At 39.4% G+C, this 13,705-nt stretch overlaps 1 protein-coding gene across 6 annotated transcripts in view; it reads right to left on the bottom strand.

Annotated features, from left to right (window-relative positions):
- Positions 1-13,705, bottom strand: part of LOC112571726 — a 34,628-nt gene that overhangs the window by 4,894 nt on the left and 16,029 nt on the right. For all 6 annotated transcript variants that reach the window (XM_025250968.1, XM_025250964.1, XM_025250967.1 and 3 more), the window contains 14 exons: positions 13,306-13,418; positions 11,832-11,993; positions 10,033-10,245; positions 8,220-8,353; positions 7,834-7,994; positions 6,560-6,702; positions 5,819-6,000; positions 5,211-5,328; positions 4,397-4,584; positions 3,543-3,701; positions 2,647-2,862; positions 1,236-1,358; positions 913-1,092; positions 160-452 (listed from right to left, as the gene is read on the bottom strand). In XM_025250968.1, the coding sequence (XP_025106753.1) occupies positions 160-452; positions 913-1,092; positions 1,236-1,358; positions 2,647-2,862; positions 3,543-3,701; positions 4,397-4,584; positions 5,211-5,328; positions 5,819-6,000; positions 6,560-6,702; positions 7,834-7,994; positions 8,220-8,353; positions 10,033-10,245; positions 11,832-11,993; positions 13,306-13,418 (2,385 nt within the window). The remainder of the gene's footprint in view (positions 1-159; positions 453-912; positions 1,093-1,235; positions 1,359-2,646; positions 2,863-3,542; positions 3,702-4,396; positions 4,585-5,210; positions 5,329-5,818; positions 6,001-6,559; positions 6,703-7,833; positions 7,995-8,219; positions 8,354-10,032; positions 10,246-11,831; positions 11,994-13,305; positions 13,419-13,705) is intronic.

A 13,705-nucleotide genomic window follows, 5' to 3' on the forward strand; every position in this document is an offset into this window, starting at 1 on the left:
AGTGCTTCCTGATGTCCCCACTACTGAATCAGCTTGATTAGTGATTAGGTTATTGCATATTTTAACGAGAAGTTAGTTTCTGTTTGGTGGAGTGAGCTTTTTCCCATGCATAACTTAAAACACCTATGCAGGTACAGCACTGTCAAGAATACAACTCACTCAAAGTCATGTCCATAGAGAGCAGCATATTTCAAATGCTCGTAGTCATACACTGGTATATAGTTGTCTTTAGCTGTCAAACTACGAAATTTCAATGGGCCTGGTTTGTATCCCTTTTTCTGTTCACCCCACACTTCAGGAGGAGCTGGAGGCAAGGGCAGCCCCTTCTCTCGAGCCAGAAAGTCAACAGATGGATAATGGACGACACTTAACGGTGGTATATCACGCACGTTGCTTTGCATCAAGGAATGTTTTTGAGGGGGATCTTTTAAAAGGCTTGTTAGCCGATCAATCTGAAATATCAAATAGCTTGTCTTACAAACCTGAAAAGAAATAACCTGACAAAAGAAGATCAAAGTTCCTGTTTCCTGACCAAATAGCCTTTCTGCCAAACCAACATGATTCTTGGATAAATGATAACAGATAAATGCACGCACAAAAGTTTATGGACAACCACCACTAGTATTTAAAGACCTGAAAACCTGTATCACACCTTGACTATTACATCTTCCTTGAAAGAATTCATAAACCAAAAATATTTACACTCCTTTCACCTCTTCTAATGTACCTAGGTTGTAAGAAAATCCCACTTTTCTAAAGATCCAAACCATCTTCATCAATCTTAATTAGCACAAGAAAACAAAACTACCTCCAAAATCAATTTTTGAATACATATATCTCTAAAACAAAGCTAAAACATTAGCTAAATAGCAGTGATAAAGTGAACATCTGCTTCAACATTTGATTCCTCACCTGGTTGCTAGAGTAAAATCCTGAATCTTTCATTTCAGTAGCTGGCAAGAGACGGTGAGTGTATAGACGTATGTCATCTACCACCAGCCGTGACTGCCAAAGCTGCTGTTCTGCTTGATATGCTTCTAACTTCTCTGCCTGTTTCCTTACTCCAGCCAAGTGAATTGACAGTGGTGTTTCCTGTTACAGACAAAATGCCTGAAGCAACTCTCACACAGACCAAACCAACAGATGAGATAGTGTATACTCTGAGGTAAAAAAAAAAAAAAATGAGATTTAATTATTAAAAGATGCCACAATATACTTCACACAAAAAAAATCACCTGAACAGCAGGTGAGGGTCGGCCATACAGCTGGAAGTCATGATGCCGAAGTTTAAATGGGAATGCATCACGGTCCAATGGTGGTTGCAGCAGACTGACATGCTTGATATTTTCTTGCCATTTCTGAAAGGAAAAAAATATACATTGAATTTATTACATTTCTTAAATGTCCTCTCATTGTGCAAGATTGCATGTAGTTCTTGTCACAGTAATTGCCATGTGTCTGGTAGTGAAGAAGATCGATCCACCACGAAAACCTTTTAGAACTTAAAAAAAAATCCCATCAAGATTATAATTACAGATAATTTTCATCAGTAAGTGGTTGGGTTGGTACGCATTCTCATGATTCTTGATCCTAAAGTGAGAAATGTGCCACGAGTGACGTGTTACAAATATACTAAAGAATTTGACCCACGCAAAATGTACTTTTCATATTGCATAGGATTCTGTTCATGAGCAAGCATAATCTAATGTTATCATTAGCATATGGCAGGGTGTGAAGAATGTTAAGCTGTGTGGCAAGGTCTTCATGTTCCAGTTCAGTAGGACAAAATCTGTCAGCTCAGTATGTTAACATCTTATATTTAGTTTCAGGGTAATAGGGAGCATAAGACAATACTTTGGCATGGAAAGAACTTCAGATCATTGGCAAGGCAGTATCTGAAAGACATGGTATGATTTTGCAGAATCTTCATATTATAGCTCAGCATAACGGGATATTTTCAGTGCAGTTTGGAACAGCAAGATCTTTATATTATAGCTTCGCATAACAAAATGGTCAATAGTTATCTGAATGATTTTCCTGTCCTATTTTTTGAAACTTCATGATGTTCAAGTTAATCAATATAGTTTTAAATGTATCAAGGTAAACTGTGCTTCTTCTAGCATGGAACTATGTTAATGTCTGGGTTTTATTTGTGTAGAGTTTGACACTTTTTCTTTTAGAAACACCCTTTGCTAGTATGGTAGTATGGGACATCATACATAAGTAGGATGGAAGATGTCACACACACACACACACGCACACAGGGAAGGTACAGGCTGGTGATGGGGGGTAATCACTGGCCGGGTAACAACCCCGTGACGAAGGAGAGTGGGAGAGGGTCGTCTAGCGACAGGTTGTAGGTGCGCGGGTGTGTTTTGGGAGAGTGAAGCGTGAAGGTCGGGTGAAGAGTCAAGTGGCCAGAACGTGAGAAGACAGTGCAGAGGTAGGAGCACATTCCACCGAGAGTGCTAGTGTGTTGTGTAGAGTTTCGCCATAGTCAGCACCATCGACATTACTGTTGGAGTAAAACGATCCAGAGCCCATGAAAGTGTTGTATTTCGTTGTTGTGGAAAGATTGGGGGAAGAGCCCGCATCTTACCCTGTTACACTAGTAACTTCCCAACTGAAAATAAGAAATCCACTCACTTCACGAAGCTCCTCAATGCGAGAAATGTGCGGCTTCGATGGGTGGACATTGCTCTCAATCATGGAACGTTTGCCAGGGTAGATCCACCCAGTCTTTGTACGCCAGTGAGCCTTGGACTCCTGTTCTTCTTGCTTTGCCAACGCCTGAGGATCAACTGGTGAGACTGTCATGGAATGCTGGAAGTCTTGGCATCGTGTAAACCGTGTGTCAGGGTCCTGAAATATAAGTAAATTCACTTTCAGTACTGCTGGTCAGGAAAATGAGATGACCCTGGCTCATTTCATACAAATGCCAGTATTCAGTCAATAATTGTTTCATGGACTTAATTATTTCTCCCCTGCACTGCTGATTGTAGAGACTAGACCTAACAAATAATGTCTGGGTCAAGCAGGCATGAGGTATAAGAACACCTGTCTGGGTCAAGTGGGAAATTGGTATGACACACCTGTCTTCTGTTTCATACAACAGTGGTTAATCTGCTCAACAATAACTGAATTCTAGGCATAAATACATAAACTTTCTCAGTAGAGATTGTTTATAAATATTGTCCATAGTTTAGGAAAAAATATTCTTACTTATCCAAAGAATTTTAAGTTTTTACCTATCTAGAAAATGCATGTGATTTTCAATTCCTCAGATAAAACTGCTTAGGGGTTTTAGATTGCCAGACTAAATTATTGAGGGTGTTCATGACCAAAGAATGTACATCAGTTTATGTGTGCCAGTATTATCTTGATTGTTTATGTCAAGAAACTGTTTTCTTTATGCAATGATTTATGCATATAAAACTAAAACATTTGATAAAAAGTAATGACAAAAAATGCAAAATGTCTTATGCAATGAGACCTACAATCTAAACTCTCATGAAAAACACAGCCCTGACAAAAATTCTTGCCTCTTTTAAGACATGTCTCAGTGCTTGGTTGGCAAGCTCCGTGGAGTTAAGGGTCTGAATACTGTAGTTGTGAGCTACTGTCGTGTCACATCTGACTGTTGGCACCATGGTCTGCTCTTTCAGTAGCTGGTTGATGCTGCTCACTCTCTGGACTTCCTCCTGTTGTTCCAGGTAAATGTATCAACTTAAGTATCAGACTGCTCTACTGCTAGCATAAAAACCTCTCTTAAATGCTTCCACCTACAACGCTATAATCAAACAAACATATTACCATAGGTAACGTAAAGGGTCCAATAGTCTAACAGAGGTAGTGCTCAACATTTCAGACACAGTATATGGGATGCAGTGCCTAATTTTCCCATGTCTTTTACCTTCCCTAATAAATCAGGGTGCCATCTGCTGTAAGAGCCTGGGGAGTCTTCTAATGATATACCTAGGCAAGCCTGAAACTGGCAACATTCTACTCTGAAGTTATGTGCACTTACCACCAGGCTTCCCCTAAAATGTTCCAACATATGTGGATAGAAGAAAAGTGTGCATATTGATAACAATACTCATACTCATGCCTAAAACATACAAGCAGGTATATGCATCTCCATATCACTCACCTGTAATGCCCTGACAAGCACTGACACACAATAACAGTATAGCTGCTGCTGCTGCTACTTAAGTGAAATCAATTCGCTATCAGTTTGTTTATCACTACACTTCACTAAGCCTAATAAAAGGAAGGTTAATATAATTCTTCTACCTGAAAACTAAAGCTCTGAATAAGGCAAAATTAAACATGAAGACAAATATCAACAGAAAATCATCCATTTAATGTAACAGATAGCAACAAAAGCAATACGTACTACATTCCCTTTCACAAAATCATGGGATAACATTTTTTCTTTTCTCTGTGCCAAGCTGTCTACAAAAGCCTTGTTGAAGTTGTCAATGGGCATCCAAGCACGTGGGGTCTGCACTCTGACTGCTGATATCTCTATTTCACTCTCTTCCTTCACAGGTTGAGCATCTGCCTCCCAGTCAGGTCGCAGCTCTATTAGGACAGTGAAGCAAGTAAGAGTTGATGCAGAAAGCCTGAACAAGGATGCCTTTAGACACAGACACTGCTATGAAAATCTTTTAAAAACTTTAAAACTTTCTACAGCACCATGCTGCTCAGAAGAAAGGAGAGAAGTCAAAAGCTGTGATCACATCCACACTTCCATGGAAAGTATCCAAAACTGTCTGCATTATAATAAGAAATTATGATGTACAATGTGTGCAGCACCATTCTAAAGTTACCAACCAATACAATTTATTTTTGCTTGTTAATAGTTAATATTTTAATGTATGTGTATGTATACATGCATTAATTTGCATATATATATATAACAAATATATTCACAAATATACATTAATATATTAACTATTAATAACATTGCTATTTCATTTATGTTTTTTTCTTCTTAGCTATATTTTTCTTCAGATCAAAACAAATCTTTCACTCTCTGTTAATCCAGTCTTGCTACACTATCAATGACAAATATAATGCTTCCTCAGAATGACATTTAGGCCTGTCGATGACCTTACTTTCTTCTAATCAAAAGTTGCAAGGAATAGCTTAAATTTTCACTCTAGAAATAAAAAAATTTAAATGTATGCTCTTAACACAATGTCTACCTTCCAAGTCCTCAGCAGTAAAAGGTACTCCAAACTCTTTGCTCATGGATATCACCATGTCAGCTGTGGGGAAAATATTGTTTTTCACAACGTCCTTCAGCAGATGCATTCGAGTGATCTAAAGATCCAAATGATACAGAATTATTAGAATAGTTGTGAGTTCAAAAACATTCCGAAACAACTGCTAATAAGCAGAATATTCACCTAACTAGTAATAAACAAACCCAATAATAGGACTTCTGATAAAAAGTATTCCTAGAATGGCTGGCAATAAAAAGAATTATTGATGTGACCTATAGTAATCAAAAAGCATAATTGTTAATAAATGAAACTACTGAAATGACAGCCACTGAAGCACCTAAGAGCTTTTCCTAAGTTACTATAATGTTCACTAAAAAAAGATTATTCCAGTCACCTGGCTCGGACATAAATATAGCATTTTACAAAGAGGAACTTGTAAACAGATAATATGGTTAAGAAAAGTGTGCACATTGATAACAATACACAGTCTTAATACACATAATTAAAACTTATCACAAAGTAGTCTCCTCACCATAAATTCTGACAAATCTTTTCAAGGCAAATTGAACTATCTAGCTTATTCCCACCTCTTCCAATCTTATAAGAGCTTGAAAGCAAGCGGGAGGCACCATGTCGCGAATGTACAGCAACGATTGTTGCACTACCAGTGACAAGGGCTCATGAAGTTTCACTCGACACAGGTCTACATCCAGTGCTCCATAGAGTCGGTGGCTGAAGCTATGGTCCGAATTGTACAAAACACGGACATCTGCCATCACACAGAAATAGATTTTCTATAATACTTCATTTGATGCAAGTTAACAACCAGTGTTCCTGCAGCTGTGACTGAACCTGTGGTCCAAAAGGTACAAGATACAAACATCTATCATCAAACAGAAATGCTTCATAGCTTTTTGATGAACAGATAGATATGATGTAGACTTCTAAATGATGCTCCTTAGATATCGGTACCCCAGTTAGGAAACAAGTTATTTTTTGTACACAGATTAATGTGTGACCATTGAGTAGCACAGTGAGGTATGTAGAGATATGTATCATGACTATACACTCACAAATGTGCTAAAATCAGTACCAAAGTTACATGTGGATGAAGACATATCTGGGTCACAATTCACAAGTAGATGGGGTACATACAGCAAGCGTCCCAACACACACAGTATAAGACTACCATAAAGCATACAAGTCTGTGGTTACAACCTCAGTGTTCTCTAACAAAAGATAATCAATGACAATGACAATTACAATGACAATAAGATAAATGTCACCTAAACCACAAAGTAGGAATTGTATTGGTGAAAGAGACCCACCAGAGCTTTCAGGGCGTGGAAGCATCTCAAACAACTGCCTTACTCCTTTGTCTATTAGACCCTCCAGGACAAAGATGTGCTTCTCCCCATCCAGCACATGGAAACCCGTCACAATATCCAGCTCTTTGCTGGTCTGTTGCTCTCTGTAAATAAATGGTCAAAACAATCAGTGATACTAGCCATCATTACACTCCATAAAATTTTAAAAAGTCCTCAAATCAAAGCAAGCAGGTCTTTATTCCTGAACACACATGTAAAGTATGGCAGGTTAAGGGTGACAGCATGAACACATTTTCTTTTCATTTTCTTCTTTTCCTTTAACTAGGGAGTTTCATTAGATGCAATACAATGCAATGCAGGAGACGTATGTCTGCCAGCAATACTGGTCTTGTGCTTATGTGAGTTTGTGGAAGCCAAGTCCACTCCTTTACATTCATCATGTTTTTTCGTTAACTACAGCATTAACTGCCTTTGGCATACTCTTGGAAGACCATCAATCTATGGCAGTATTATGTCGAATGACATGCCTGAACCATGTCAGTTTCTGCCACTTGGCGGCAACAAGCAGATGTTCCAGGACCCCACCAAGGAGGTGACTGTGCTGCACTCTGCTGATTGTTTGCACTGATTTCCATCTTGTATGTGTTCATGCTGGTGGCACGCTTCCAAGTGAGGCTATGTAACTCATTGTTTGTGGCTGCATATATCTAGCCAAATCGTTTCTTTTGATAATGGCAAGTTAATTGATATAGTATCATCTATTCACAATTTTACTTTACATGTCAACCATACACTAATAAGACAGATTAGATTTTACAAGTATATACAAAGGGACATAATTAAGACAGATTAGTCCTTACAAGTATCACAGAAGGACACTATCAAGATAGATTAGTGATTAGTCCTTATAAGTCAAAGAAGTGAAATAACAGTTCAGCAGATACCACATTATTGTTTTGATACAGGAGAACATAAAGAGATTCCACAAACATAAGCATCATTAGACAGAATTAAGTCGATGTAATGTAACAACAGATAAGAAAATATATTTTGATTTGAAAGTTCACTGCTAAATTTAATGTATCATCAGCTGCAAATATTTATGCAATGAAGCAAATACTGAAATTCCTGTGAGGAAAAAACTGGTTGTTTTCAAAAAAGCAACAGTAAGCCTTATAAAAAATTGTATTATTAATGCTATCTAATCTTACTAATAACCGGACTCTAGCACCAAAGTACTTGATGTAACATATGTGTTAAAGACCACATCTTACATCGACAGTTTGTAAGTCGATAGGGCAATTTCAACGATGTGAGGAGGCATATCATCCATGTCCAGACCCCTACTATTAATGGCCATCACCAGCTGCTGCAGCTTATGAAGAAAGGTGGTGTTCTTGTAGGCAAACACAAATATGATGCGGCCAAATGGACACTGTTGAACAACACATAGGGCAGCAGGATTAATCCTTTACTTTCCATATTCACAAACAGACTTTCTCATGCTCTTCACTCTTAGACAGGGTGGATTACAGCTCTTGGCATATGTTAAGGGCCATTTTTATAGCATGCCTCTCCCACATATTTTGTTATCCATCTTTAACACAATGAAATGGAGACCTTGCACTTACATTGAATGGAGAGTAAAAGATCCACTCACCTTTGTTAGAGTGCATTCTAATTCTTCCTTGCCACCAGACCTAGCAGGTGTAACCAGAGGGTATGCTAGCTCCATCTGAAGTTTGAGGAAGGACCCTGCATGCATGTAGTCTCCTCTTGCTAGAGGGTGATCAACTGTCAACAAATATTACTGCTTTCTACTGCTTCCAGTTATGCAAAAAATATCAACTTTCTGACAAATATTTCAGAAAAATTACTACATTCTGACAAATACTACAGCTTTCTGTAAAGCACGAACCAAGTAAAAGGTAAAGATAAAGGTTGTCCCATGACTTTTTCAGATCGTTAGGGAGCAGCTTCGGGTGAGAGTGGTGTCCCTCTCCTCTCCCTCGCTGCCTGACCTTCCCCAAGCTTCATGGGTACCAACTGGCATGCTTCTCAGTTAGGATGCCAGTACTCTAACCACTCGGATCTCGGATATCGACTCCTCAGATCAAGCAGAGTTGGTTTATTCACAAGAGATTTTGACTATCTCTCCTCTTGTAGGTCTTCCGTGCTATTCCCTACAGTATGATCTGGGAATGGCCCTTGATCCTTTTCTCCCTAGCTTTCTTTATCCATTTCCTTATTTCCACAATTCACTTATTTGTACTTGGAAGCCGCTTCAGGTTTGCCTCTCCTCTCTTCAAGGTTCTCCTTTGGAGATCTAGGAGGTCATTCATAACCCAGGGTTATTTCTTCTTTTTTACGACACCCTAGCACTTCCTTGGCTGATGTCAGTAGAACCTCTTTGATGTTCTAGCATGGATGTCTACATTGCAGGCCACCAAGTTCAATGCAGTACATTAACTCCAACTATGGCCTTGACGATTTCAGCAATGTTTGGGTCTTGCAGCTTCTCCAAATCAAACCAAAGTTAATGGATGTTTGAGCAGTGTCTCTTCCTCAGCCTCAACTTCATACTCAAAGTTGTGGTCACTGTCTATGTCAGCACATGTATATGTCCTCATCTTGCCCTTGTTAATGATGATTTCAAGCATCTAGGCGCAGGATGAAGTCGCTATGGTTATAAACCATACCATCAGTTGAGTGCCAAGTTGCCATCCTCGACTTCTTGTAGGGCTGTAGGGTATTTTCTAAGGAAAGTTGATGGCTCTGTGCAAATTCTAAGAGTCTGAAGTTCTGCTGTCGGTTCTGCCAGAAATACCCATTGTTCCTGCCCATTGCTGGTAGGCCTCTGGGCTGACCTTGGCATTTCTACCAATATCTATCCTTTTTTTGGTGTTTCTTTTATAGCCTTGTCTAGAAGTTGGTAGAATTCTTTCACTTCCTGCAAGGAGGTCAGAGCATACACTTGAACTTTTGAGGCCAACGGATGTTCCTTATTGTGATTCCAGTAGCAAATGTTTCACCATCCACACACTGGAGCCTGCCGGCAGGGTGCACAGTCATTGCTGAACTGTGCCTCAACCAATGCATAATGTTTCTTTTATAGAAAATATCCATGGTCCTGTCTCTGGGCTTATACACTTGGTGATGTCTATCTACCTTTTCATGTGAACCACAGCCAATAATCAGCATGGCCATGAATACGCAGGCACTGGTTGGTACTTTCGTCGGAGAATGCCTTCACCTGCTGATGCAAAGTTAGCATCATGATTTTCAATGTGGGTTTACTCCCTTAACCTATATCTTTTCCAAGATTGCCAACAAGGTGCTAGGGCCCTTTTCCCTGGGCTAGGATGGTGGTAGGGTGGGGATGGTGACAAAATCTGCGAAATACAAATATGTAAGGTGGACCTACTATATATTTCATGAAAGCGCAACATAGACTAACATTTATGTTAACTCACCTGGCCCATCAACAGCACCAGCTATACCAACAACCTTCCTGTCACCATGGCAGTCTAGCCCCAGAGTGTCTGGTTGTGGGCAATTAAGGATTGGTAATCTCAGTTCTAGGAAGCGATGCCCTTGCAACAACTCTGATAGATCCACATGGCAAACACCGTATGGGTCCCAAGGCTTGTCACGGCCATGGAAAGCATTATGCAAAGTCCTTCGACCTAAGAAACATTTGGGTATTATGAGAGTGCATGTTCGATTAACTGAAGTTTACACAACATTGCTATTTCAAAATGTTAACAATAAATATTTGCTTTCAGAGACACAACAGGATTCAGTTAGCAGTGTGACATGACTACCATGCAGCTATATTTTAGGGTAAAAAGCTGACAGAATTAAGCTTGATGCTGGATAAAAAAAAAAGAAATGAGCCATGGTAAATGACTTCTTACAGTGGTAGACTGTCCAGGAGTAAATTCTCAGTCAGTTGTGCCAGCAATTGCTAGGATATATAGATGGATGCAAAGTGATTTCTGACAATGCCACGTGGATGGATTATATTTTTAATTTCTGAACCACTGATGCCTGAAGTTAATGATGTTAAAATTCTACCAGGCAACCAATCTGATCACTCTATAGTTGTTTTAGGACTTATATCACATGTCTCAAAAAAAAAAAATAAATAAAAAAGAAAGACCTAAGCAATCCTGGAAGTTTAATTCCGTCAGATAATGTTTATATTGATTTTGACAGCTGATTATCGATGTTAAAAAGCTATATATAGTGCCAGCTGGTATAATTTGAATAACACTAGAGATATTTCTGATGAACATATCGAATTTGTAATTGATGACCAACTTTTCTTTGAAACATTGCAAATGGAAATCAGAGGTAAACTATTGCCTACTTCTCCTATAAGCTAAAGACGAAAGAAAAGAAAAACATCAATTAAAAAAGGAAATTAAAGAACTGGAATTAAACAAGAATTTAAATTAAAGTGATGTGCTGATATTAGAGGAAACAAACTCAAACTAAAATAGATACGAGAAAAGAAATTAAGAGGGATGATGATTTGCTCATAGAGCACGACAAAAGACAAGGAAGGAGGAGCCAATCGCAGGCCGCGTCACTACAGGGAAGGTGATGTTAGCCAATCGCGAGAGTTAATGATTGTCGAGGCACGGGCGGGATGTTCGTGGTCAAGGAATCTTCGTCTTTGCTGTGGGTTCTCCAGGAGAAAGGTTGTAACAGAGATCTGTGCAAGGCTGTTCAGACTCTCGCTGTGTGTCTGTGTGGGAATCGTGACTGCTCCAGCGCAGCTGCCTCAATAGGTGCGTAAGACCCGCTCTATCACACAGTGCACATCACTTCATCACCAGTAACTGTTCGGTCGCTAGCAGTAGTGACACACGGCAGTGCCAGAGTCTCTGTGTCTCAGCATTCGTGCAGGAGGTCGGTACGATCGACGGAGGACACCAACGGATTATCAGACGTCAGAACATTGGAGGACCCTCACGTGACGAGAGACTTTTGTGAAGAGATAAGTGGCGAGTGCGTGTTACACGAGTGTAGTGTGCTGTGTGTAGTAGCTAAAGTAATTATAGTGGTTCATGATATCTTAATTTTCAATGTCTTTTAATGGAATCGCTGCTAATTTTCCGTAAAGCCAGAGACAAGAAAATAAAGACGATGAGTAAAATGAAAATACCAATCGCATGATCATCCCTGCTTTAAAGCAAAAGACAAACAAAGAAAGGCTACAACAAACTGTGCACTTATTTCAAGAACATTCCAGGCATCAACTAACTTGCCACAGTGCCAACATTACTGATCTTCTCATCTTCAAGGTCATCTCCAAAAAGAGTAGCCTTCAGCTTGACGTTCTCTGGCCTGCGGTCTCGGTCATGCACCTCTATCACCATGCTGGGGCCTTTTAGGTACTCTCTGAGTTCACTAGGGTCCTGCTGACCTGCAACAAAACATATTTTATCTCTTACAAAATACTTACTTTTATCTCTTATACAGGTCTCTGAAGTCATCCATGTCAGGAATGGCTACCTGACACAGTAATTAACCCATTTTCTACTATGCGCACTTCCTGAAGCTGTCAGAGAAAGGCATATTGGTATTTTTTTTCATTTTGGCATTTAGCATTCTGTCTAACTTTTATTCTCTTGGTAGTTTCTGGTTTTGCTCACCTGCAAATTTTGCAAGTGCTCCATTATTTTCAAAACACATAACTTTTGAAAGAAGAAAGAGGTGACATCTGCACACTTCAATCATGCATGGCCCCATGTTTTTTTCTGGACTACATACACTTCTACAATTGTTTAGTGATGGTCTATGAGGGCATAGATTTAATAAACCTCCAAGTTGTTGCTAGCTGTTTTACGCCTGTCTTGGATGATGAGGAACAGGTCCTGCACAGGATGACAGTCCAGTCCCTCACGTTAATAAGCCACCTCTTCCTCTGGCAACCATCGTATTGACTACACTTTAACATACCTTGAAGGACAGTCTTTGAAAAAGTGTCATGCTGGGTTACATGGCCAAACCAGACCACCTTGCTCCACTAGATTGATGCAAGTAGAGGTTCATTGTGTTCTGTGAGAGCGCTTTGTACAAAATCATTGGTTTTATGTTCTCTGTACAAATGCCTGGATTTTCCTTTCCATATTGGCAAGCAGAGTCCACATTCTACATCAGTAAAACATAAGCAGTACTACAAAGAACTTTTACAGATTGTACTGTGTAGAAAACCTGATGTTGTGGCTGTCTATTGCACCTGTTGCTGTTGCAATCCTGATGCAGATATCTGTCACAGAGCTGCTGTTGATGGAGGATATAGAGCTGCTTATCTCTTTGAGGTGTACTTTGTTCCTGTAGATATCTGCTTTACTGTTCCCAGTGGCCATGATTTTACTCATTACTGGTCTCCATTCCACATGCATTTGAACTGTCTGTCAGTCTGTTGGTAAGGTCTTGCAGTTCTCTATTAGTGCCTGCTATCTGATCATATCATCTGGAAAGCATGGGCTGCAAATCAGCCTTCCACCCATGTAAATGGAAGTGCAAAGGTCGTGGAGGGTTTAATGCATGATGCTCTCCTGAAAAATGTTGAACAACACAGGCAATAGGGAGGCACCCTTGATGGTCGCCTACTGTTGTGTGAAAGAAAGCATTCATTAGGTAATTCTGTAATACATGTACAACACTTACTGACATCTTATACTTCACTTTGATAGTTTTTCTTCAAAGAAAAGCATAAGAAAGTCACTCACCCAGCAATACAACATTTTTGTCATCAAAATAAAGGTTCTTTTGATGCTCCTTGCCATCAGTGATGTGAATGGGTTGTTTAAAAAATTGATACTGGCAATAAACTGGCCGGCACCTGCAAACCATGAATATGAAAAGAACTGGTTATCATGTAACAATCATTTGATCATTGTTCCTTTCATAGATACAATCAAATAGTAGTAGTAAAATTGTGATTGATATAGTGCATAATCACACTCAAAGCACTGAAGCCATGTAGGAGACATGGATGGAATGAGAAACAGCTATGCAGACAAATGAGAAAAGGCAAACATAGAAGATACAAAGAAGAATCAAGAAACAAACAGTAAGGATGAAGAGTGCCATAAATCTGCAGAGGAAGATGAATCGGCAGACTAGTCA

This window comes from Pomacea canaliculata, linkage group LG9 (assembly GCF_003073045.1).
Source record: "Pomacea canaliculata isolate SZHN2017 linkage group LG9, ASM307304v1, whole genome shotgun sequence".
NCBI lineage: Eukaryota > Metazoa > Mollusca > Gastropoda > Architaenioglossa > Ampullariidae > Pomacea > Pomacea canaliculata.